The sequence below is a fragment of the Pristiophorus japonicus genome, chromosome 5, assembly GCF_044704955.1.
Source record: "Pristiophorus japonicus isolate sPriJap1 chromosome 5, sPriJap1.hap1, whole genome shotgun sequence".
Classification (NCBI taxonomy): domain Eukaryota; kingdom Metazoa; phylum Chordata; class Chondrichthyes; family Pristiophoridae; genus Pristiophorus; species Pristiophorus japonicus.
The window spans coordinates 3,684,054-3,710,224 of NC_091981.1; the positions used below are offsets into that span (position 1 = coordinate 3,684,054).

The following is a 26,171-nucleotide window of genomic DNA, read 5'->3' on the forward strand; positions in this document are numbered from 1 at the left end:
TTGCTCTCGTCAGTCACCATAGAACTCATACTCGTGTGGAAATAAGTCATCCTTGACTCTGGGGGACTGTCCAAGAAGAAGACCACCACAACGTTGTACTGATAGATTTTGTGTTTTATTAACGAAAACCACAGTACAATTTACACAAGTTGTCCCTCCAAAGATGTAAAATACATTTGTAGTTCAAAAAAAATGAACCGTATCAAGTGACATGCTACCACTGTACAAAGCACACAAATCAACATTTCAGTGTAAACTTCATGAAGGATAAAACCAGTCATCGGATAGAGCTACATCACCGCACAAACACAGTCCTCGGCTTCTAAAAAGAAGCTTATTACACACACATCCCCATGCAGAATGAGAATGGTCGCTCTACATTCTAAAGGATATTTTAGTTAAAAAGCTCTTGTCTATTAGGCATTGTGCTCGCCTCTTATCCACAAAACACACACATGCACATACCTTATGGTCATTATTTAAATAATCAATGCATACCGATTTTCGACATTCTGAGAACAAAACCTACTTAAATGCACATTGGTTAAGTATCAGTGGGCTCCCTGATTACGACAAGCAGCCTATGAAGCCGTGTGCCGGGGAAGTGGAAAATCAGCCAGGGCTCCCAGATGTCAATCACTGCTCAATGGCCTCCTTCTGTGCCGTAAATTTCTATAATTCTGTTGGAAAGCCTGTGCGCACGGACATTGGGCAAGAACAAGGCTGGGCTCAGCAGTGATGCTCCTATGATACAGTGCCCTGTCAGCATTCTCTGCAAAGACTCAAAGTCATCATAGACGGTCCCTCGAACGAGCATGAGTTCACAGATGTTTCGATGAAGGACCCAATGTTCCAATCCTGAACTCCAATTGAGGAGGTGGAAGATGCCTGTGCGTGGATTTTTTTAACGTGGGGTGATCGTTGCACACCAGCCACCACACGGGCTTGACAGAGCTAGATCTTGGTCCAATGGCAAGGGTTAACCAGGACGACTGGAGACCATCTCTGCTGCATGGACCTAGTGCGCACACATATCGCAGTGTGGGCTGGCCCGTGCTGTCCCTGGGCCCTCGCCTCTTACTGTACCCTCATCTGTCACACCTCCACCACGATCTCTCACCGCTCCTCCGCCATAAACATTCACTGCATCTCGCCACAAACACTCGCCGCTCATCTGCCCCGACCTTCTCACTCCTCTGTACCTGGGCCCTGCCGATGTTCCTGCCCACGCTCCAAACTGGCGACCAGGATTTTGATGACGTCACCCAGTCCCATTGATACAAGCTCTCCACTGCACGTGGGCAAAGTATCGGAGGGCAGGAGATGCCTGTGGTACAGTAGCCCAGCACGGAAGCTGTGGAGAAAACTGGCTTAAAGGCGGCCATGTACCAATGAAATGCACACTGTCTCAGAAACCCAATCCTTCTGCGAGTATCTCTATGCTAAATATTCTGGTTAAAAGCGCCCTGGTTCAACATGTTTAAATGCACAGAATTTCAGAACTTTGGATAGTACGTTAAATCACCTTAGTGCACAGATTATCGGTTTTTTTTTAAGCTCGTCTTAAGCCGACAAAATATTTCACACCTTTTAACACAAACCTATCAGAATTGATCAGCATTGAGCTGCCTACCCAAGGTATTGATAATCCCGAGTGATAAGGCACAGTAAGATCAGTCCATTTTCAGGGGCTATAACTGCTGTGGAAACAGACCCTCTTACCCCGTTTTTTTGACTCTGTGCATACCAACACCGTTACCGTGCTGTGCTGAACCAGTCTGAATGCTGCCATGGAGAGATTGAGCACACCAATGTTAAGTCATCGCGACTTTGGGGAGAAAGCTGCAGTTCCGAGATAATTCTCTACCCCAAAGGGCTGTGGATGCTGAATCATTGAGAATATTCAAGGCAGAGATCAATAGATTTTTGGACTCTCGGGGAATCAAGGGATATAGGGATCAGGCGGGAAAGTGGAGTTGAATGGCATGGCAGAGCAGGCACGAGGGGCCATAGGGCCCACTCCTGCTCCTAATTCTTATGTTCTTATAAAAACACCCGGCTGTGATCTTATGTAATGTAGCCCACCTTCTCTCATTTTTTTTTTAACTAGAATACAATCTACTGAAGAGTGAGATCTCTTCATACAGCAATAACAGGAAAATAATCTCAAAAATTGGGTTGCAAATGAAAAAGAACAAAAAGATGATCTATAGAAAGTGTAGCAGCATACAGATAGGACGGAGATCCAACTACTGGCCTTGCTGCTGGAAAAGGAGGCACAACATTGCTTTACAGGTTTTCCCCTGGCAAGATACGAAGATGCTCAAGTTGTTGCCCCAGACGATTTAAGTTGGGGGAGAGTGTGCCTTTTCACTTGAGGGCCGCGAGTTTGTGAATTCTGTGGACGTCGGCAGTGCATTAGAGAGCGGGACTGACGGGAGTGGAAGAGCTATCGGAAGAAAGAGGATGGCACTCCAATCAATGAGCCCAGTGCCATCACCGAGACACGAGAACACGAGAAATGGGTCATTTTAATCTCACCCACCCAACTGCACATTGATGGAATCGGGTCGGATCGGATCATCCGCCCATTTTAACGCCCATCGAGGTGAACAAAGAGTAGCATCTGTTGGGGTGTAAATTGGCCAGCCAATCGGGTTCCGCCAATTTCCCAGCTGGGCGGGTTGGCTTAAAAGTACTGTCGTCAGCAGCACAACAAACAGAGACTGCCACAGAGACTGTTCTCGATACGTGTTCACCAGCTCAGGCTCTGGAAATGTTGGCAGCAGTCTCATCGCCGAGAGCATGCAGAAATCAAGCGTAGGCAGCGGAAGGAGCATGCGGCAAATTTGTCCCACCCACCCTTTCCTTCAACCATTGTCTGCCCCACCTGTGACAGGGACTGTGGTTCCTGTATTGGACTGTTCAGTCACCTGGGAACTCATTTTAAGGGTGGAAGCAAGTCTTCCTTGATTTCGAGGGACTGCCGATGATGACTGCCTCCATGCAGCACGCAGAGCAGTGCAGCAGGTGTGGTACTGTGTGCGAGGTTGTAAAGGCAGATACCCAAAAAAAACCACAAAAAAAACCCCCAAAAACAAAAAAAAGGGCACTTGAAAAGTGTTTGGAGTGTCCCCTTCCTTTAGTTAGTGGGCACTTGAGTTAATGTTTATTTTTTGTTCTCAACAAAAAGAGTTGTAAAGGCAGATACAGGGCAGGCGATCATTGTGCGACCACGTTAATTTTCACTGCTTAACAAAGTCAACTGCGGCCAATTCATTTAACATTTTTGTTACTTTCTTTTACTATTTTTATTTTCTATATAGTTTGTTTTAATTTGTCATTAATTTCATAAACTCTTGCCCTTGTACAAATCCACTTACCTCTGAGCCCCGTCCATTGATTTTAATGACAGGTAGATTAAACACACCGTTCAGTGTGGTGCACATTTTAACTGCAAAAACACAGGGGTCGAAACTGGGTTGTGAACGCCGCCTGTTGCCATGAGCGGGAGGCGGCTGATGGACGGCAAAGGCCGACCTTTGACAGTAAGCTGCGTCGACGCCTCGACCTACATTCAGTCGGCTCTTTGGTAGAGGCGCCAAGGGGCAACGCTGTGCCGGCTAACGCCACCCGCCTCTGTCGCAACATGTGCTTTGTACGGCGGCCGTACAGCCAGGAAAAACTGGTAATTAAAGAGCGGATCTCGGGCGCAATCGCCCAGAAAGGAAGGCAAGTTTTTCTCTTTATTATTTCTGCATGTTTTCATTGGTTTTAAGAATGGGGAAGTGTGTGTGTGTGTGTGGGTCGGAGAAGGTTTAATGCTTTTCAAAAAATTCTTCCCGTTTCCCAGCGAGCGTGGCGGCAGCCTCCCCTGGGGAAATTCCGTCGGCCTCCTGAGCTCCTGCCCGAGGGCGAGTGTGCAACGCCACTTTTTCGCGCTGATCTCTCATCTCAGGGCGTAAAAACTGAATTTAGGACTTTGAGATTGTGCCTAATGCCCAGCGCTAAAATCAGCTCTCGGCCGCTGACACCGCCTCAAACACGGCCATAACCAATTTCGAGCCCACAATGTGCATTTAAGTAGGCTTCACTTTACAACCAATGAGATATTTTTTCCTGAGCCTCATCATAATCTTTTCAATGTATTTCTGTTAATTTAGCAGAGCTCTATGCCATGATGATCAGACCGATCTCTCGATGGGAGGCGTGGGGGAGGGGGGGGGGGGGGAGAAAACACTGTACAGTTTTACATACCAGCTCAACTATTGCAGCAGATGCCGATATCATTGTATCGCAATGTAACTGAATATACTCGGAGCTTTACAGGACTGATGAAATTGAGTCCATCTAAAGACAGGATGTTGGTATCAGTAGCTTCTTATTCGTGAGCGTTAAATGTAGGTTGTGTGCAATGTTCCCTTTAAGCTGCTCGGCCGCGCAGAGCTCTGCTGCTCCCGTGCAGCCAGCTCACCCGCATTTAAATAAGAAAACCCGCGCATCCAAAACAAAATTAAAGGGAACATTGGCAGTGTGCCTCCCACTCTAATCATCATCTTCCTCATCCCCAAACGACAGCAAGCTGCTGTTTTTTACTTGCTTCGGTTTGTTCTCTGAACTTTTGCATTCTGTCCGCTCATTTTGCTCTTCTTTCTTCTTTTTGCTGGAAGTGGCAGTCAGACCCACAAACGTGTCGTCCGAGGAACGCTTTGCTGGTTTCCGAAACACAATCTTCCCATCCTCAGGCTCCGGCTCCTCAGCTGAAATGCAAAAAAATTTAAGAACAAATTAGGGAAAATATCTTCTCAGGCAAGAAAAGTAAATTGACATTTATGCTCGGGACAGAAATAATGCGCGCGCAAATATTTCTGCGACCTCGCTCCCACTGCGGACTGCTCTTAAATTAAAAACCTCAGGCTCCCCTCGATGGTCAACTCGAGTGACAGCACCGTTTGATGAAATATCGTATCAGAGAGCATTAAAGCAGTGACCTCACTTGATCAGCTCCGCTGGGCAGGCCACATTGTTCGCATGCCTGACACAAGACTCCCAAAGCTAGTGCTCTACTTGGAACTCCTTCACGCCAAAGGTGGGCAGAGGAAATATTGCAGGGACATCCTCAAAGCCTCCCTGATAAAGTGCAACATCCCCACTGATACCTGGGAGTCCCTGGCCCAAGAGCGCCCTAAGTGGAGGAAGTGCATCCGGGAGGGCGCTGAGCACCTCGAGTCTCATCGCCGAGAGCATGCAGAAATCAAGGGCGGACAGCGGAAGGAACATGCGGCAAACCTGTTCCACCCTCCCTTTCCCTCAATGACTATCTGTCCCACTTGTGACAGGGACTGTGGTTTCCGTATTGGACTGTTCAGCCACCTAAGGGCTCATTTTAAGAGTGGAAGCAAGTCTTCCTCGATTCCGAGGGACTGCCTATGATGATGATGATGAGTGGGAGAATGATTACAGGAAACTAGTCTCATCAATGGATTCAGAAGGAAACCGAGCGATTTAATTGCCTGATCTTTGTAACAGCATCAATGTAAGATTACAGTAATTTGGTCCCAAATATTACTACTCTATACAATATAAATTAAAAGACAATTTTTTGCATCACATCTGTATTCATTCACAGGATGTGGGCGTTGCTGGCAAGGGCAACATTTATTGCCCATCCCTAGTTGCCCTTAAGGTGGTGCTCAGCCGCCTTCTTGAACCACTGCAGCCCGTGTGGATTATCGCTTTTCGTAACGATTTTGCTACAACTGAGTGTCTCACTGGGCCATTTCAGAGGGCAGTTAAGAGTCAACCACATTGCTGTGGGTCTGGAGTCACATATCGGCCAGACCGGGTAAGGGCGGCAGATTTCCTTCCCTAAAGGCCATCAGTGAACCAGATGGGTTTTTATGACAATCCAATAGTTTCATGGTCTACAGGGCTGTAGTGATACCCGCCCTCCTGTATGGCTCAGAGACATGGACCATGTACAATAGACACCTCAAGTCGCTGGAGAAATACCACCAAAGATTTCTCCACAAGATCCTACAAATCCCCTGGGAGGACAGAAGCACCAACATTAGCGTCCTCACTCAGGCTAACATCACCAGCATCGAAGCACTGACCACACTTGATCAGCTCCGCTGGGCAGGCCACACAATTCACATGCCAGACACGAGATTCCCAAAGCAAGTGCTCTACTCGGAGCTCCTTCATGGCAAACGAGTCAAAGGTGGGCAGAGGAAACGCTACAAGGACACCCTCAAAGCCTCCCTGATAAAGTGCAACATCCCCACCAACACCTGGGAGTCCCTGGTCCAAGACCTCCCTAAATGGAGGAATTGCATCCGGGAGGGCGCTGAGCACGAATCTCATCGCCGAGAGCATGCAGAAACCAAGCGCAAACAGCGGAAGGAGCGTGCGGTGAACCAGTCCCACCCACCCCTTCCCTTGACAACTATCTGTCCCACCTGTGACAGAGACTGTAATTCCTATATTGGACTGTTCAGCCACCAAAGAACTCACTTCAGGAGTGGAAGTAAGTCTTCCTCGATTCCGAGGGACTGCCTATGATGATCACCATTACTGACACTAGCTTTTTATTCCAGATGTATTTCATTAACTGGATTTAAATTCCCAGCTGCCATGGTGGGATTTAACCTCGCGTCTCCAGATTGTTAATCCAGGCCTCTGGATTGCCAGTCCAGTAACGTTACGCCACCCTTTCCCTACCGTTTATTGCAGTTTCTTCACTATAGTGTGATCAATATCCTGGAATTCCCTACACAAGGCCATCACAGGGCAATCATCAGTGTAAGGATTGTAGTGGTTTAAGAAGATTTACTACTACCTTCTCGGGATAACTAGCGATGGGCAATAAATGCCAAGGTCAGTCACATCCCAACCTCAAATAAGAAAGTGTCCAGTGCACATTAACCACTGGAGGACAGGTTAGGGTAAATTCCTTTCGAAATATTATCAATAGCTGAATCCAGGAAAAGGCAACTAACAGTGCTGGAGCAAAAAGTGTCAGCTGTGGCTCAGTGAGTGGCACCTTGCCTCTGAGTCAGAAGGTTGAAGGTTCACATCCCACTCCAGCAACTTGAGCACAAAAATCTAGGCTGACACTCCCAGTGCAGTACTGAGGGAGTGCTGCACTGTCGGAGGTGCCATCTTTTGGATGAAACGTTAAACCGAGGCCCTGTCTGCTCCCTCGGGTGGACGTAAAAGATCCCATGCCATTATTTTTTCGAAGAGCAGGAGTTCTCCCCAGTGTTCTGGCCAATATTTATCCCTCAATTATCATTAAAACAGATTATCCGGTCATTATCATATTGCTGTTTGTGGGAACTTGCTATGCACAAATTGGTTTCCCACATTACAACAGTGACTGCACTCCAAAAGTACTTCATTGGGCGTGAAGCGCTTTGAGACTTCCCTTGGTCGTGAAAGGTGCTATATAAACAATGTAACTATTTGTACTGCGTTTTTTTTTTAGTGCATGCGTCTGTCAAGCTCTGCGCCCCCCTCCCCACCCCCGAATCATTTACTCTACGTGGTGCCGAGAAGCAGGACCTGAGGCCCGCGACTGCCAACCTGATCTCGGCGGGGGGCCGAGAGGGGAGTGGAAGAGAGAGAGGGGGAGACTGGGGGAGGGAGCGAGGGAGACTGGGGGAGGGAGCGAGGGAGACTGGGGGAGGGCGCGAGGGAGACTGGGGGAGGGCGCGAGGGAGGCCGGGGGAGGGAAAGAGATTGGTGGGGGAGGGGGAAGAAAGACTGGATGAGGGGGGAAGAGAGAGAGGCTGGGGTGGGGGGTGAAGAGAGAGAGAGGCTGGGGGCGGCGGAGAGAGAGAGACTGGCGGGGAAGAGAGAGAGAGGTTGGGGGAGAGAGAGAGAGAGAGAGAGAGAGAGAGAGAGAGAGACAGGGGGTGGGGGAGGGGCTACGGTCATGCACACGCTGGTGTAAGGAGGGACTTTGGTTGGGGGAAGAATGTACTTGCACTGGGGTAAGGCACTTCAGCTGGGGGAGGCAGGCACTTGGACTGGGGTAAGGCACTTTGGCTGGACCTTGCTGCCTTCTGGGGAGCTCTGTCCTTTGTCGCTTCAGGAAGTCAAAGTCAGTGAGACCTTGACATGGGCGGTTTCAGTTACACATTCCAGTGAAACTTCAGGGTGTGGCTTATCCTCCAAGGGCACCAATCATAGATGAAGGGTGGAGCATGGCGCCCATTTTGGCCGTAGAAATAAGCGCGTCCCTATGTAAATGCAATTCTTTCTTCTTTCTTTGTCACTTTTAACTACCTGCTGTATAAACAGGGAACTGCACATAACTGCGAAATGAAAAGCTGCTAATTGTACGCTCGAGGGTCAAACGCAACACATGTTACCTACATTTCTTGGAGCTTTCTGCGATGTGTTTGATTTTTGCAGCTTCTTCGGCTGTCAAGTCCCCCTGACGGAGAACGACTACCTGTGGCATCTCATCTTCGGTATCACTCTGTCCGCTATCGCTGTCAACCGGGGCCAGCTGCTGCCTCTGAAGGATGGCAAGAAAAATTCATTCCCTTCTGAAATTAGCATTAAAACATTACTGGAGTGATCTTTTACTGTCATTTTCAGTTTGCCAATCAAGAAATGATGAGGATTTCCCTCTACGTCTGGAGTTTAGAAGGAGAGGTGATCTCATTGAAACATACAAGATTCTGAGGGGGATTGACAGGGTAGATGCTGAGAGGATGTTTCCCCCCGGGCTGGAGAGTCTAGAACCAGGGGTCACAGTCTCAGGATAAGGGGTCGGCCATTTAGAACTGATATGAGGAGGAATTTCTTCACTCGGAGGGTGATGAATCTTTGGAATTCTCTGTTGATGCTGAGTCATTGAGTATATTCAAGGCTGAGATCGATAGATTTTTGGACTCGAGGGGAAATTGAGGGATATGGATCAAAGGCAGGTAAATGGAGTTGAGATACAGTTCAGCTAGTTGAATGGTGGAACGGGCTTGAGGGGCTGAACAGCCTACCCCTGTTCCCATGCACAGAACCATGGGTTTCTGGACAAATAGTCAGCCTCCAAGCAGACTTCAAATATAAACATGGGGAAAAAAGGGAAGTGGGGAATCCATATCTGCAAACAAAAGTAAGAGATTGCTGTTCCTATCCAGCAACACTTGGTGGTTCTACAGTGGCCAGTTGCATTGGTGTCAGTATCAAATAACTGTTAGGGGAGTCAGGCTTTTATGATGAAAGAATCAGAGAAATCTATAGCACAGAAGGAGGCCGTTTGACGCATTGTGTCTGCGCCGGCCGAAACAGAGATTGAAGGGCTCAGTGGACACGAGGAGGTGCAATGCTATTATTTAATATTTTTTTAAATTCCTTTGTTTTATGGTTTAGCTCTTTATTAGGTGTGTCCCTCTGAAATGGGGACACTATGTTCTTATTGGTTTATTGAGAAAAGGCATCTGTGGAGAGGGAGGTGTCTGGTCAATAAGCTTTCGTTAAAACACTGAACCGTGATCCTGACCTTCATCCCTCCGCAGATACTGTCTGACCCCATGAGCGTTGGCAGAATATATTGACCCGGAATTTGCGGCCAGCGGTGAAGCAAAGGCTTTCGCCACTGGCCCAGAAATACGCTTCCCACCAGGTTCTCGCAATCTCTGTGGCGAGAATTTGGGGTTTTCCTGACACATATTTGAAATCAGCGCAAGTTAATGGGGAATCGCATTCGCGAGCTGCTGTGATGTCATCAAGCGGTCTCAGGAACCAATCACAATGCAGAATTTGCACAGACCGAGAACCAGGAAGTGAATAAGCTCTTAAAATTCTCAATTTTTAAAAATGCTAGCGAGAGCAAAACACACAGGGCAAAGGCAAACCGGAATAAAGATAGCCAAACTTAAAAGAAATAAAACATTTTTTAAAGTTTCTTGCAAATTTTTAATTTTTATTAAAATGGATAAACTTGACTACCCAAAAAATGTAAATGAGTGTTTCAGGGCCATAACGTTTGTTTAGCAGTCAGTACGCTGTAAAATGCCAGTTACACCGAATCCCTTTGGGTCTAACGTTTAGTGGGGAATTTAACAGTGGGATCACCGCGGGAGAGATCAAGGTTTCGTCAGTTTCCCTGATTTGAGAGATTTCATTGATTGGCCGGCTCTGTCACGGGGGGAGGGAACCAGCGCAGCCAGTGTTGGAGCAGTGCATGACTAACTGCAACTTCAGATGTGCATGCGCTAAATCCTGAAGTTGAAGACAGTTTCAAAGGCGGTATGATGGCAAGCGCTGCCTGTTCACCATCGCAAATTCCACCCCTTCATTTTTTAAATCGTGATCAAATTCGTGATCACTGTTTACAGACCCAAATCACACAGCACAGATGGAGGCCACTAAGCCCTTCGTGCCTGTGCTAGCTCTTTTGGGAAGAGCTATACAATTAATCCCAACTGCCTTGCTCTTTTCCCATCGCCCTGCAAATATCTCCCCTTCTGTTTATATTATTTTAAAAAGACTGAGAAGCAGAGCGTGTCAGCCGGGGCTCAGTGGGTAGCACCCTCGCTTCCGAGTCAGAAGGTTATGGGTTCAAATCCCACTCCAAAGACTTGAGCACAGAGATCTATACTGACATTCCAGTGCAGTACTGAGGGAATGTTGCATAGTTAGTAGCGTCATCTTTTGGATGAGAAGTTAAAAAACTTGCATTTATATAACGGTTTCCATGACCACCGGATGTCCCAAAGCGCTTTACAGCCAATGAAGTGTAGTCACTGTTGTAATGTAGGAAACATGATAGCAAATTTGCGCACAGCAAGCTCCAACAGACATAATGTGATAATGACCAGGTAATCCGTTTTAGTGATGTTGATTGAGGGATAAATATTGTCCAGGACACTGGGGATAACTCCTCTGCTCTTCTTTGAAATGGTGCAATGGGATCATTTACATCCACCTGAGAGAGCAGACGGGGCCTCGGTTTAATGTCTCATCTGAAAGACGGCACCTCCGACAGTGCGGCGCTCCCTCAGTACTGCCCCTCCGACAGTGCGGCGTTCCCTCAGTACTGCCCCTCCGACAGTGCGGCACTCCCTCAGCACTGCCCCTCCGACAGTGCGGCGCTCCCTCAGCACCGCCCCTCCGACAGTGCGGCACTCCCTCAGCACTGCCCCTCCGACAGTGCGGCACTCCCTCAGTACTGCCCCTCCGACAGTGCGGCGTTCCCTCAGTACTGCCCCTCCGACAGTGCAGCACTCCCTCAGCACTGCCCCTCCGACAGTGCGGCGCTCCCTCAGTACTGCCCCTCCGACAGTGCGGCGCTCCCTCAGTACTGCCCCTCCGACAGTGCGGCACTCCCTCAGCACTGCCCCTCCGACAGTGCGGCGCTCCCTCAGTACTGCCCCTCCGACAGTGCGGCACTCCCTCAGCACTGCACTGGGAGTGTCAGCCTAGATTTTTGTGCACAAGTCCTTGGAGTGGGACTCGAACCCACAACCTCCTGACTCAGCGGAGACCATGTCTGCTCTCTCAGGTGGATGTAAAAGATCCCACGGCACTATTTTGAAGAAGAGCAGGGGAGTTCTCCCCGGTGTCCTGGGGCCAATATTTATCCCTCAACCAACATCACTAAAACAGATTATCTGGTCATTGTCACATTGCTGTGTGTGGGAGCTTGCTGTGCGTAAATTGGCTGCTGCGTTTGTCACATTACTACACTTGAAAAAGTACTTCATTGGGCGTGAAGTGCTTTGGGACGTCCTGAGGTGGTGACAGGCGCTATATAAATGTAAGTGTGTATTTTGTTTTGGCGGGTACGCGAGGCCGGGGACTCACCTTGCTGTCCACCGTAGGCCCCGCCTTGTAGCCGACATCCTCCTTAAACCTCCGGATGAAGGCGGGCTCGGCCGGCTTGACGTACGAGATGTTGTTCTTTTTGCTCATTGCTCGGCTTTTTAATTAATTGCTTATCTTTAATTATGATTATTATTGAGGGGGGGAAGGCGGCGAACGGACGCTCCCAGCGCAAGGTCGAAGTTCGTTCCCGCTCAAAGCGATTGGAAGAAAATGGCAAAGTCCGCCCTGCTCACCCGTCACATGGTATGCATAACATGGCGGCGCCCACGCTGGCTTCAAGGCAGAGAGAGATTGTTTGTGTGGAGCACAGCACCACCGCCCCCTCGTCACATGACATACGCTCCGCCCACGGCGGCTTCAATCAAAAGGGGAATGGAACCCCGCCCCCGCACGTGACCCTCACATACAGTCCCGCCCACCCACACAGTACCACGTGACCCGCTTCTGTCAGGCGCCAAAATTTAAACCCGAGCGCGGGCCGCCATTTTGCGTCGGGCTTTCCGTGAAAGCGCGGCTTTATTCGGCGTCTTTACAAACAAGGCGTTTGTGTTTTTTTTCCTTCCCCAATTCTGGTTGATCTTTTATAAAGAGACGCTGGAAATGCCACCAGCCGGGAAAGGTGAGTGACTTACCTCAATCCCCGCCCGTGTGTGTTGTGTGTCCCACTGATGCTCTTGTTTACTCGCAAATGGAGCTGCCCGGAGCCGCGGCCTTCCCCCTCCATCAACACCCGCTAGCACCACTGTACCTCCTCACTCACTCACACCGGCCCTCCTCACTCACTCACTCACACCGGCCCTCCTCACTCACTCACACCGGCCCTCCTCACTCACTCACTCACTCACACCGGCCCTCCTCACTCACTGACCAACACCGGCCCTCCTCACTCACTGACCAACACCGGCCCTCCTCACTCACTCACACCGGCCCTCTTCACTCACTCACTCACACCGGCCCTCCTCACTCACTGACCAACACCGGCCCTCCTCACTCACTCACACCGGCCCTCCTCACTCACTCACACCGGCCCTCCTCACTCACTCACTCACACCGGCCCTCCTCACTCACTGACCAACACCGGCCCTCCTCACTCACACCGGCCCTCCTCACTCACTCACACCGGCCCTCCTCACTGACCAACACCGGCCCTCCTCACTCACTCACTCACACCGGCCCTCCTCACTCACTGACCAACACCGGCCCTCCTCACTCACTCACTCACACCGGCCCTCCTCACTCACTGACCAACACCGGCCCTCCTCACTCACTGACCAACACCGGCCCTCCTCACTCACTGACCAACACCGGCCCTCCTCACTCACTGACCAACACCGGCCCTCCTCACTCACTCACTCACACCGGCCCTCCTCACTCACTCACTCACACCGGCCCTCCTCACTCACTCACTCACACCGGCCCTCCTCACTCACTCACTCACACCGGCCCTCCTCACTCACTCACACCGGCCCTCCTCACTCACTCACACCGGCCCTCCTCCACTTCCACTCCCGCTCCTCACTGTCGGAGGGGCAGTCATCATCATCATCCTAGGCAGTCCCTCGGAATCGAGGAAACATAGAAAATAGGTGCAGGAGTAGGCCATTCGGCCCTTCGAGCCTGCACCACCATTCAATAAGATCATGGCTGATCATTCCCTCAGTACCCCTTTCCTGCTTTCTCTCCATACCCCTTGATCCATTTAGCCGTAAGAGCAATATCTAACTCCCTTTTGAATATATCCAATGAATTGGCCTCAACAACTCTCTGCGGCAGGGAATTCCACAGGTTCACAATTCTCTGAGTGAAGAAGTTTCTCCTCATCTCAGTCCTAAATGGCTTATCCCTTATCCTTAGACTGTGACCCCGGTTCTGGACTTCCCCAACATTGGGAACATTCTTCCTGCATCCAACCTGTCCAAACCCGTCAGAATTTTATATGTTTCTATGAGATCCCCTCTCACTCTTCTAAATTCCAGTGAGGTATAAGCCTAGTTGATCCAGTCTTTCTTCATATGTCAGTCCTGTCATCCCGAGAATCAGTCTGGTGAACCTTCGCTGCACTCGCTCAATAGCAAGAATGTCCTTCCTCAGATTAGAAGACCAAAACTACACAATATTCCAGGTGTGGCCTCACCTTGCTTCCACTCTGAGTGAGTTCTCAGGTGACTGAACAGTCCAATATGGGAATTACAGTCTCTGTCACAGGTGGGACAGACAGTGGTTGAGGGAAAGGGAGGGTGGGACTGGTTTGCCGCACTCTCCTTCCGCTGCCTGCGCTTGGTTTCTGCATGCTCTCGGCGACGAGACTCGAGGTGCTCAGCGCCCTCCCGGATGCACTTCTTCCACTTAGGACGGTCTTTGGCCAGGGACTCCCAGGTGTCAGTGGGGATGTTGCACTTTATCAGGGAGGCTTTAAGGGTGTCCTTGTAACATTTCCTCTGCCCACCTGGGGCTTGCTTGCCGTGAAGGAGTTCCGAGTAGAGTACTTGCTTTGGGAGTCTCGTGTCAGGCATACGAACAATGTGGCCTGCCCAGCGGAGCTGGTCGAGTGTGGTCAGTGCTTCGATACTGGGGATGTTGGCCTGATCAAGAATGCTGATGTTGGTGCGTCTGTCCTCCCAGTGGATTTGTAGACCGGGGGCCATCAGAGGGAGCAGCCTGCGATGGCTGCGAAGTCAGGCCGCTGATTGCAGTACGGGCAGGCACAGCAGGTGGGGTGAAGGAGTGGCGAGCGATTGTAGAAGGAAGTGATCGGGGCCCAGGAGGGGCGTGTGTCAAGGACCTAGAAGAGCCGAGGGCCCAGGGACAGCACGGGGCCCAGCCCACACTGCGATATGTGTGCGCACTCGGTCCGTGCAGCAGAGCTGGTCTCCAGTCGTCCTGGTTAACCCTTGCCACTGGACCAAGACCTAGCTCTGTCAAGTCTGTGTGGTGGCTGGTGTGCAATGGCCACCCCACGTTAAAACAATCCACGCACAGGCATCTTCCACCCTTCAAGATCAGTTCAGGACCTGGAATATTAGGTCCTTCATTGAAACACCTGTGAACTCATCCCTTTTTGGCATGGAAGCAAGTCATCCTCGTTTCGAGAGACTGCCTGATGATGACTGAGGGAGTGCCACACTGTCGGAGGGGCTATCTTTCAGATGAGACGCTATATAAATACTTGTTAAACTGAGGTCCTGTCTGAATTGTCTTGTGGATGTAAAAGGTCCCACGACACTATTTCGAAGAAGAGCAGGGAAGTTCGCCCCTGTGTCTGGGAGATAAATGTTGTCCAAATCAACATTACAGAACAGATTATCTGGTCATTATCATATTGCTGTTTGTGGGAGCTTGCTGTGTGCAAATTGGTTGGCGCATCTTGAAAGGTGCTGCACAAATGCTAGTCTTTTCTTTTAATGTATAAACTTCTTTGCAGCCCTTGAGCTAATGTGAAGGAAAAAGAAAAACTTGCATTTCTGTAGCGCCTTTCACGACCACCAGATGTCCCAAAGAGCTTTACAGTCAATGAAGCACTGTTGTAATGGAGGAAATGTCAACCTACAAGGCTTGGAAAATTCACCCTCTTTCCCTCCCCTACCCCCCAGAAAAATAATTTGTCAACTCAACTACTTGTATTTATACAGCACCTCTAATGTAGTAAAACATCCCAAGGCTCTTCCTGTTATCAAACAACATTTGAAAGAAAGAAACTTGCATTTCTATAGCGCCTTTCACAAGCACTGGATATTCCAAAGCACTTTACAGCCAGCAAAGTACTTTTTGGAGTGTAGTCACTGTAATGTAGGAAACGCGGCAGCAAAAATTGCGCACAGTAAGCTCCCACAAACAGCGATGTGATAATAACCTGGTAATCTGATTTAGTGATGCTGATTTGAGGGATAAATATTGGCCAGAACACTGGGAACAACTCCCTTGCTCCTCCTAAGTTCACCACTTGGATGCTTTGTTTCTGGACTAAATACCCAAATTATTCCCGTCTTATCGAAATGTATAAGATTATGAGGGGGCTTGACGAGGTGTATGTAGAGAGGATGTTTTCACTGATGGGGGAGACTAGAACTAGGGGGCATGATCATAGAATAAGGGGCCGCCCATTTAAAACAGATGAGGAATTTCTTCTCTCAGAAGGTTGTAAATCTGTGGCATTCGCTGCCTCAGAGAGCTGCAGAAGCTGTGACTGAATAAATTTAAGACAGAAATAGACAGTTTCTTAAACGATAAGGGGTGATGGGGAGCGGGGCGGGGAAGTGGAGCTGAGTCCATCACATCAGCCATGATCTTATTGAATGGCGGAGCAGGCTTGAGGGGCCGTCTGGCCTACTCGTGCACCTATTTCTTATGTTCTTGTGTTTCTCCAATAACTTGCACATTTTACACTTGGGATCAACCTTGTGGTTCTGTCACTGCCTCCGGTGCCTGAATGTCGTTCGTTTCCCTTGACGACCAGAAGTGGACAGTGCTCAAGGTGCAGTTGAAGGGATTTTTAAGCAGCTATTGTATAATCCATTACGACAATAATATAATGAATTCTAACTGACTTCAAATACTCACTCATTTTAATTTCTAAACTCTGTAATTCAACAGTGTTTCTCGCATTGAAATTAAACCCACCCTTTGAACCTCAGCATATAATCCTTTTTGAAGTTGTTTTTTTTTAAAGCTCACTTGTGATTTTTTTTTTTGGGTAGAATAAATTTGTTGAATGGGAAATAGTTCACGAACTTGACAGTGAAATTTTCATCTCCTTAATTAAAGGGGAACGTCAGTGGGTAAGAGGTGGAAGAAGAAAAGGGAAAATACTTTTAATATAAAACCCCAACCTCCATCAGATCTGACAAGATATTTGCATCATCGAGTGGCTGCAGAAAACTTCCGCTTGAAGAAAAGACAGACCGAACTCAGGAGTTGGCGATTCCTGCGCTTGCCCTGTATGAATTGTTGCTAAACACCCCCAATGAAGAGGGACACAAATTGATTTGTAATGAATAACCCTCACAAAGTTACACTCGATTTAATTTTTTTTTTTCAGGAGATATGATCGACGTGCCTTCTGTCCAGTCACCGAGGTAAGAAAATCATTCTTAAATTAAACGTACGTGGCAAGAAACTATAGTGGTTTGCATATCAGGGAATTGACAGGGTAGATGCTGAGAGGTTGTTTCCCCTCGCTGGAGTGTCTAAAACTAGGGGTCACAGTCTCAGGATAAGGGGTAGTCCATTTAAGACAGAGATGAGGAGGAATTTCTTCACTCAGAAGGTTGTGAATCTTTGGAATTCTCTGCCCCAAAGGGCTGTGGATGTGAATCTGAGTATATTCAAGGCTGAGATCGATAGATTTTTGGACTCTCGGGGAAAGTGAAGTTGAGGTCGATGATCAGCCATGGTCTTACTGAATGGCGGAACAAGCTCGAGGGGCTGTAGGGCCTACTCCTACAATCATTACAAATGGGTATGATTTGGTGGCCATTACAGAAACGTGGTTGCAGGGTGGCCAAGACTGGGAATTAAACATACAGGGGTATCTGACAATTCGGAAAGATAGACAAGAAGGGAAAGGAGGTGGGGCAGCTCTGTTAATAAAGAATGATATCAGGGCAGTTGTGGGAGACGATATTGGCTCTAATGAACAAAATGTTGAATCATTGTGGATGGAGATTAGAGATAGTAAGGGGAAAAAGTCACTGGTGGGCGTAGTTTATAGGCCCTCAAATAATAACTTCACGGTGGGGTGGACAATAATCAAGGAAATAATGGAGGCATGTGAAAAAGGAACGGCAGCAATCATGGAGGATTTTAACCTACATATCGATTGGTCAAATCAAATCGCACGGGGTAGCCTTGAGGGGGAATTCATAGAATGCATACGGGATTGTTTCTTAGAACAGTATGTTACAGAACCTACAAGGGAGCAAGCTATCTTATATCTGGTCCTGTGCAATGAGACAGGAAGAATAAATGATCTCCTGGTAAAAGATCCTCTCGGAATGAGTGATCACAGTATGGTTGAATTTGTAATACAGATTGAGGGTGAGGAAGTAGTGTCTCAAACGAGCGTACTATGCTTAAACAAAGGGGACTACAGTGGGATGAGGGCAGTGTTGGCTAAAGTAGACTGGGAACACAGACTATAAACGGTGGCACAATTGAGGAACAGTGGAGGACTTTTAAGGAGCTCTTTCATAGTGTTCAACAAAAATATATTCCAGTGAAAAAGAAGGGCGGTAAGAGAAGGGATAACCAGCCGTGGATAACCAAGGAAATAAAGGAGAGTATCAAATTAAAAACCAATGCGTATAAGGTGGCCAAGGTTAGTGGGAAACTAGAAGATTGGGAAAATTTTAAACGACAGAATGACTAAGAAAGCAATAAAGAAAGCAAAGATAGATTACGAAAGTAAACTTGCGCAAAACATAAAAACAGATAGTAAAAACTTTTACCGATATATAAAACGGAAAAGAGTGACTAAAGTAAATGTTGGTCCCATAGAAGGTGAGAAGGGGGATTTAATAATGGGAAATGTGGAAATGGCTGAGACCTTAAACAATTATTTTGCTTCGGTCTTCACAGTGGAAGACACAAAAACCATGCCAAAAATTGCCTTGTCACGGGAATGTGGGAAGGGAGGACCTTGAGATAATCACTATCACTAGGGGGGTAGTGCTGGACAGGCTAATGGATCTCCAGGTAGACAAGTCCCCATGTCCTATGAAATGCATCCCAGGGTATTAAAAGAGATGGCGGAAGTTATAGCAGATGCATTCGTTATAATCTACCAAAATTCTCTGGACTCTGGGGAGGTACCATCAGATTGGAAAGCAGCTAATGTAACGCCTCTGTTTAAAAAAAGGGGGCAGACAAAAGGCAGGTAACTATAGGCCGGTTAGTTTAACAGCTGTAGTGGGGAAAATGCTTGAAACTATCATTAAGGAAGAAATAGCGGGACATCTAGATAGGAATAGTGCAATCAAGCAGACGCAACATGGATTCATGAACGGGAAATCATGTTTAACTAATTTACTGGAATTCTTTGAGGATATAACGAGCATGGTGGATAGAGGTATATTGATGGATGTGGTGTATTTAGATTTCCAAAAGGCATTCGATAAGGTGCCACACAAAAGGTTACTGCAGAAGATAAAGGTACGCGGAGTCAGAGGAAATGTATTAGCATGGATCGAGAATTGGCTGGCTAACAGAAAGCAGAGAGTCGGGATAAATGGGTCCTTTATGGGTTGGAAATCGGTGGTTAGTGGTGTTTCACAGGGATCGGTGCAGGGACCGCAACTGTTTACAATATACATAGATGACCTGGAAGAGGGGACAGAGTGTAGTGTAACAAAATTTGCAGATGACCACAGAGATTAACATAAGAACATAAGAATTAGGAACAGGAGTAGGCCATCTGGCCCCTCGAGCCTGCTCCGCCATTCAAAAAGATCATGGCTGATCTGGCCGTGGACTCAGCTCCACTTACCCGCCCGCTCCCCATAACCCTTAATTTCCTTATTGGTTAAAAATCTATCTATCTGTGATTTGAATACATTCAATGAGCTAGCCTCAACTGCTTCCCTGGGTAGAGAATTCCACAGATTCACAACCCTCTGGGAGAAGAAATTCCTTCTCAACTCGGCTTTAAATTGGCTCCCCTGTATTTTGAGGCTGTGCCCCCTAGTTCTAGTCTCCCCGACCAGTGGAAACAACCTCTCTGCCTCTATCTTGTCTTTCCCTTTCATTAGTGGGAAAGCGGGTTGTGTATAGGACACAGAGAGGCTGCAAAGAGATTTAGATAGGTTAAGCGAATGGGCTAAGGTTTGGCAGATGGAATGCAATGTTGGAAAATGTGAGGTCATCCACCTTCGGGAAAAAAAACAGTAAAAGGGAATATTATTTGAATGGGGAGAAATTATAACATGCTGCGGTGCAGAGGGACCTGGGGGTCCTTGTGCATGAATCCCAAAAACTTAGTTTGCAGGTAATCAGGAAGGCGAATGGAATGTTGGCCTTCATTGCGAGAGGGATGGAGTACAAAAGCAGGGAGGTTCTGCTGCAACTGTACAGGGTATTGGTGAGGCCGTACCTGGAGTACTGCGTGCAGTTTTGGTCACCTTACTTAAGGAAGGATGCACTAGCTTTGGAGGGGGTACAGAGACAATTCACTAGGCTGATTCCGGGGGTGACCTTATGATGATAGATTGAGTAGACTGGGTCTTTACTCGGTGGAGTTCAGAAGGATGAGGGGTGATCTTATAGAAACATTTAAAATAATGAAAGGGATAGACAAGATTGAGGCAGAGAGGTTGTTTCCACTGGTCGGGGAGACTAGAACTTGGGGGCACAGCCTCAAAATACGGGGGAGCCAATTTAAAACCGAGTTGAGAGGGAATTTCTTCTCCCAGAGGGTTGTGAATCTGTGGAATTCTTTGCCCAGGGAAGCAGTAGAGGCTAGCTCATTGAATGTATTCAAGTCACAGATAGATAGATTTTTAACCAATAAGGGAATTGAGGGTTATGGGGAGTGGGCGGGTAAGTGGAGCTGAGTCCTTGGCCAGATCAGCCATGATCTTTTTGAATGACGGAGCAGGCTCGAGGGGCTAGATGGCCTACTCCTGTTCCTAATTCTTATGTTCTATTATATCTTTCTTGTGTTCTTGTACACCTGTTCACTTGGTCGTTTAGGTAACAAGTTGCTCTACATTTTCAGTGGGATTTGAATGAAGAGAAATGGTCATACAACGTCTGGGGGAAATGCAGTTGCTCTACTGTGGCGATATTTCGCCTTACTTGGCACTGCACCAAATAAGTGGCGCCTTTACTCTCTAGACCGGGTCATGAACTAATGTCATTAAGACATGTTTGGGGGCAAATAATCCCAAAGGCTTCTACACAACCCCTCCCACCAATGCTATTAATTCTGAGTATGATTTCACAGCTAAAGGAGGCCATCTTCTATTGCTTCCCAAGTGGCTGTTCTTTGTGTGTTTGGTCAGAGAGTATCTGCAATGCTATTTGACTGAGAGGAGATGTCATCGCATCTACAAAGGCACAAGTCAGGAGTGTGATGGAATGCTCTCATCTTGGCAGCTCGTTCATCACCATCTAGGACAAAGCAGCCCACTTGATTGGCACCTCATCCACCACCACCAACATTCACTCCCTCCACTGTGGCTGCAGTGTGTACCATCTACAAGGTGCACTGCAGCAACTCGCCAAGGCTTCTTCGGCAGCACCTCCCAAACCCACGACCTCTACCACCTAGAAGGACAAGGGTAGCAGGCGCATGGGAGCACCATCACCTCCATGTTCCCGTCCAAGACTTGGAAATATCTCGGCCATTCCTTTAGCGTCGCTGGGTCAGAATCCTGGAACTCCCTCCCTAACAGCACTGTGGGAACACCTTTACCACATGGACTGCAACGGTTCAAGAAGGCGGCTCACCACCACCTTCTCGAGGGCAATTAGGGATGGGCAATAAATGCCGGCCTTGCCAGCGACACCCACATCCCATGAACGAATATTTTTTTAAAAGCTGTCGTTACCTGCTATTCATCCACGTGTGTGTATCTGTCAGTAGAGATTGTTGGACAGCTATAGAATGTGGAGCTGTGGTTGATCTCTCTTCCATTTCCCTTTGCTTTCCCCCGCCTCGCCTGAGGGTACGAAGGTTAATTCTAGCGAGTTTATTGCTGATTTTGCTGAGGTCAGATTGGGAATGAAACCTGGGCCGTATGGCACTGTACCACTGAGCAGTTCATTTATGTACTGAGCAGATGGAATTCTCACCGGACTGAACTTCAATTGAAACAAAAATAAATAATGTTTTTCACTCTCTCGATAATGTTGCTTCACTTTCACTCATTTCCTTGCATTTTAACTATCTTTGTACCGTACAGGCATGACATGATGTCTTTGATCTTTAAATCAATTTATTGCATTTTGTTCTTAAATCAGCAAAATGCTGAAACCCAAACTGAATGTAGTTAATATTGTCAGGACTATTAGAGCGTGGTGCTGCTGGCAATGGTTGAATTGGAGGATTCTGTGTGACCTGAACCTTTGTCACTGCAGTGCGGAAGGTGATTCCATCAAGGTCTATGTACGAGTACGACCGCCAGCCAAGAGCACGGAGCTATTTACAGATGGAAACCAAGGGCTGTGCTTGGCTGTTGCCTCGTCCAATACCATCCGGCTCAACTCAAAACCCGAGCCCAAGATTTTCACCTACGATCATGTGGCTGATATGGACACTACTCAGGTACAGTGGGAATGGCACGAAACTTGGTGTTGCGTATGTAATAACTCAATAGACTGAATACTGTAAACTAATACAGGTACAAACCTGGCTCTGCTTTATTAGGGCCCAAAGTGATTGCATTACATGATGGCTTGCCTTTTATACCTGGGCCGCGCACAAGTGCGTACAGGGCAGTAACCTCCGACAGTGGCGCCACCTGGTGATTAGTAACCCCAAGCATACATGCATGACACTTGGGAGTTCTACAGTAAGCACATAGCTATCTTAATCAAGTGTTTGGGGACAAATGATAGAGAGGGAGCAGGATTGCTTCCGCCATGATTTTAAGTCCTTCACCACCCCTGAGCCATGACTTGTTGCTTTTTCTGACTGAGAAGCTGGGTAGGTCACTGATCACGTTCTGTGCTTGCAATTCACTTTGTTTCTACCTCTGGACAGCATTGCTGATATAAGAAACTCTGTACTGCCCACATTCCTCCGCAATGTGCCACGGGGTATTGGACCACAATACTGTGTCCCCTCTTTCTGTACTTTTTGTGTGTATTTAAAAAAAAAACACGTTTAATCTTACAACGCATTATAATCATGGCCGCGCAGCTCTCTCGCCCTCCTGTGCAACTGGTGCATCGGCTTTTCAATGGGGGGGAAAAACGCTTATGCGCGGTATTTTGAATGAGCTGTGCAACCACATAAAATTAAAGGGAGCATTGATTACAACATGCTCAAGGCCCATGTTGTGCAATGCAAGTAACTGACCTCCCACAACCAGGAAATGGGTACTGCAGAATTAATAAACATTGGACCGCACCGTAACACTTGTATAATATACATCGGACCGTACTGTATCTCCTGTATAATATATATCGGACCGTGCTGTATCTCCTGTATAATATACATTGGACCACATTGTTGTGTGAAATAAAGCTTTTAGTTTTGTTTCTGCTTTAATATATTTGGAAAGCTATTTGTATACAGTAGCTATATAAATAAATATCAATTCAAAATGTTAATGAGAGAGAGAGAAACCCCATTGGGTTTTCAGGCAGCAGATGCAGATCTGTGATAATTTTCTGAAAGAAATTATTGCTAGACATCACACTGCATTAATGTCCTTCCTTTCTTATTTTTTCTCACTAATCCCAATGGAGACTCAGCCCAAATCTGTTCATATTTAAAAAAAATTACACAAAATTATATGTAAATGTAAAATTGCAACTTGATTAGATTCTATCTATTTCTGGCTGTTTAATGATTTGGAGAATAAATAGTTGAGACACAGCTGACATTTGGAAGTTATTTTTATGATGGCATGATTTTTAAAAAAACATGCGCAGTATGCTTTGACTGACTGCCAGACTGAGCAGTTGCATCTGACATTTCGTGGTCCTTGCTAATGTATTTTTGAGGGGTCTTTCTCCCTATTTCTCCCGTGTATTTAAAAAAATTCAGCTATGAATTATTGGCTCCAAAAGCTTTCATAGCGGAATGGACAGATTGCAAGTTCTTCCCAGTGAGGTCAAAGCTCTCGGGAACTAATGACACTATCACCATAGTAATAGCAGAGTGTGAACATGGGTACCTGAGGACGTAGAAACATAGAAAATAGGTACAGGAGTAGGCAATTTGGCCCTTCGAGCCTGCACCGCCATTCAATAAGATCATAGCTGATCATTCACCTCATTACCTTTTTCCTGCTTTCTCTCCATTCCCCTTGATCCCATTAGCCATAAGGGCCATATCTAACTCCCTCTTGAATATATCCAATGAACTGGCATCAACAACTCCTCTGCAACAGGGAATTCCACAGATTAACAACTCTGAGTGAAGAAGTTCCTCCTCATCTCAGTCCTAAATGGCTTACCCCTTATCCTAAGACTGTGTCCCCTGGTTCTGGACTTACTCAACATCGGGAACATTCTTCTCGCATCTAATCTGTCCCGTCCCGTCAGAATCTTATACGTTTCTATGAGATCCCCTCTCACCTTTCTAAACTCCAGTGTATAAAGGCCAAGTTGATCCAATCTCTCTTCATATGTCAGTCTAGCCATCCCTGGAATCAGTCTGATGAACCTTCGCTGCACTCCCTCAATAGCAAGAACGTCCTTCCTCAGAACACAATATTCCAGGTGAGGCCTCACCAAGGCCCTGTACAATTGCAGTAAGACCTCCCTGCTCCTATACTCAAATCTCCTAGCTATGAAGGCCAACATGCCATTTGCCGCCTTCACCGCCTGATGTACCTGCATGCCAGCTTTCAATGACTGATGAACCATGACACCCAGGTCTCGTTGCACCTCCCCTTTTCCTAATCTGCCGCCATTCAGATAATATTCTACCTTCGTGTTTCTGCCACCAAAGTGGATAACTTCACATTTATCCACATTATACTGCATCTGCCATGCATTTGCCCACTCACCTAACCTGTCCAAATCACCCTGCAGCCTCTTAGCATCCTCCTCACAGTTCACACCGCCACCCAGTTTAGTGTCATCTGCAAACTTGGAGATATTACACTCAATTCCTTCATCCAAATCATTGATGTATATTGTAAAGAGCTGGGGTCCCAGCACTGAGCCCTGCGGCACTCCACTAGTCACTGCCTCCCATTCCGAAAAGGACCCGTTTATCCCGACTCTCTGTTTCCTGTCTGCCAACCAATTCTTTATCCACGCCAGTACATTATCCCCAATACCATGTGCTTTCATTTTGCACACCAATCTCTTATGTGGGACCTTGTCAAAGGCCCTTTGAAAGTCCAAATACACCACATTCACTGGTTCTCCCTTGTCCACTCTACTAGTTACATCCTCAAAAAATTCCAGAAGATTTGTCAAGCATGATTTCCCTTTCATAAATCCATGCTGACTTGGACCGATCCTGTCACTGCTTTCCAAATGCGCTGCTATTTCATCCTTAATAATTGATTCCAACATTTTCCCCACTACTGATGTCAGGCTAACCGGTCTATAATTACCTGTTTTCTCTCTCCCTCCTTTTTTAAAAGGTGGTGTTACATTAGCTACCCTCCAGTCCATAGGAACTGATCCAGAGTCGATAGACTGTTGGAAAATGATAACCAATGCATCCACTATTTCTAGGGCCACTTCCTTAAGTACTCTGGGATGCAGACTATCAGGCCCCAGTGATTTATCAGCCTTCAATCCCATCAATTTCCCCAACACAATTTTCCGCCTAGTAAGGTTATCCTTCAGTTCCTCCTTCTCACTAGACCTTCGGTCCCCTAGTATTTCCGGAAGGTTATTTGTGTCTTCCTTCGTGACGACAGAACCAAAGTATTTGTTCAATTGGTCTGCCATTTCTTTGTTCCCCATTATAAATTCACCTGAGTCCAACTGCAAGGGACCTACATTTGTCTTCACTAATCTTTTTCTCTTCACATATCTATAGAAGCTTTTGCAGTCAGTTTTTATGTTCCCGGCAAGCTTCCTATCGTACTCTCTTTTCCCCCTCCTAATTAAACCCTTTGTCCTCTTCTGCTGAATTCTAAATTTCTCCCAGTCCTCAGGTTTGCTGCTTTTTCTGGCCAATTTATATGCCTCTTCCTTGGATCTAACACTATCCTTAATTTCCCTTGTTAGCCACGGTTGAGCCACCTTCCCTGTTTTATTTTTACTCCAGACAGGGATGTACACTTGTTGAAGTTCATCTATGTGATCTATAAATGTTCGCCGTTGCCTATCCACTGTCAACCCTTTAAGTATCCTTTGCCAGTTATTCTAACCAATTCACGCCTCATGCCGTCGAAGTTAGCTTTCCTTAAATTCAGGACCCTAGTTTCCAAATTAATTGTGTCACTCTCCATCTTAATAAAGAATTCTACCATATTATGGTCACTCTTCCCCAAGGGGCCTCGCACAACAAGATTGCCAATTAGTCCATTCTCATTACACATCACCCAGTCTAGGATGGCCAGCTCTCTAATTGGTTCTTCGACATATTGGTCAAGAAAACCATCCCTAATACACTCCAGACCATCCTTAATACACTCCAGGCCTTTGTAGGATTAGGATCACAGGTCACACACACATTGTCCAAAGGGTCTTAGGAGTTA

At 47.1% G+C, this 26,171-nt stretch overlaps 2 protein-coding genes across 4 annotated transcripts in view; one reads left to right on the top strand and one right to left on the bottom strand.

The window, feature by feature from the left end:
• kif15 (kinesin family member 15) overlaps positions 1-26,171 on the top strand; it is a 144,477-nt gene that overhangs the window by 24,403 nt on the left and 93,903 nt on the right. For 2 of the 3 annotated variants that reach the window (XM_070880310.1, XM_070880312.1), the window contains exons 1-3: positions 12,307-12,460; positions 16,877-16,913; positions 21,913-22,099. In XM_070880310.1, the coding sequence (XP_070736411.1) occupies positions 12,442-12,460; positions 16,877-16,913; positions 21,913-22,099 (243 nt within the window). In that variant the 5' untranslated portion in view covers positions 12,307-12,441. Of the gene's footprint in view, positions 1-12,306; positions 12,461-16,876; positions 16,914-21,912; positions 22,100-26,171 lie in introns of those variants that run through there. The other variant, XM_070880311.1, reaches the window with a different exon arrangement.
• On the bottom strand, positions 98-12,064 carry kiaa1143 (KIAA1143 ortholog). The gene is made up of 3 exons (XM_070880309.1): positions 11,821-12,064; positions 8,383-8,527; positions 98-4,760 (listed from the first exon to the last, which is right to left on the bottom strand). Exons 1-3 carry the CDS (start codon positions 11,926-11,928, stop codon positions 4,546-4,548), a joined length of 468 nt encoding a protein of 155 aa, XP_070736410.1. The 5' UTR covers positions 11,929-12,064; the 3' UTR covers positions 98-4,545.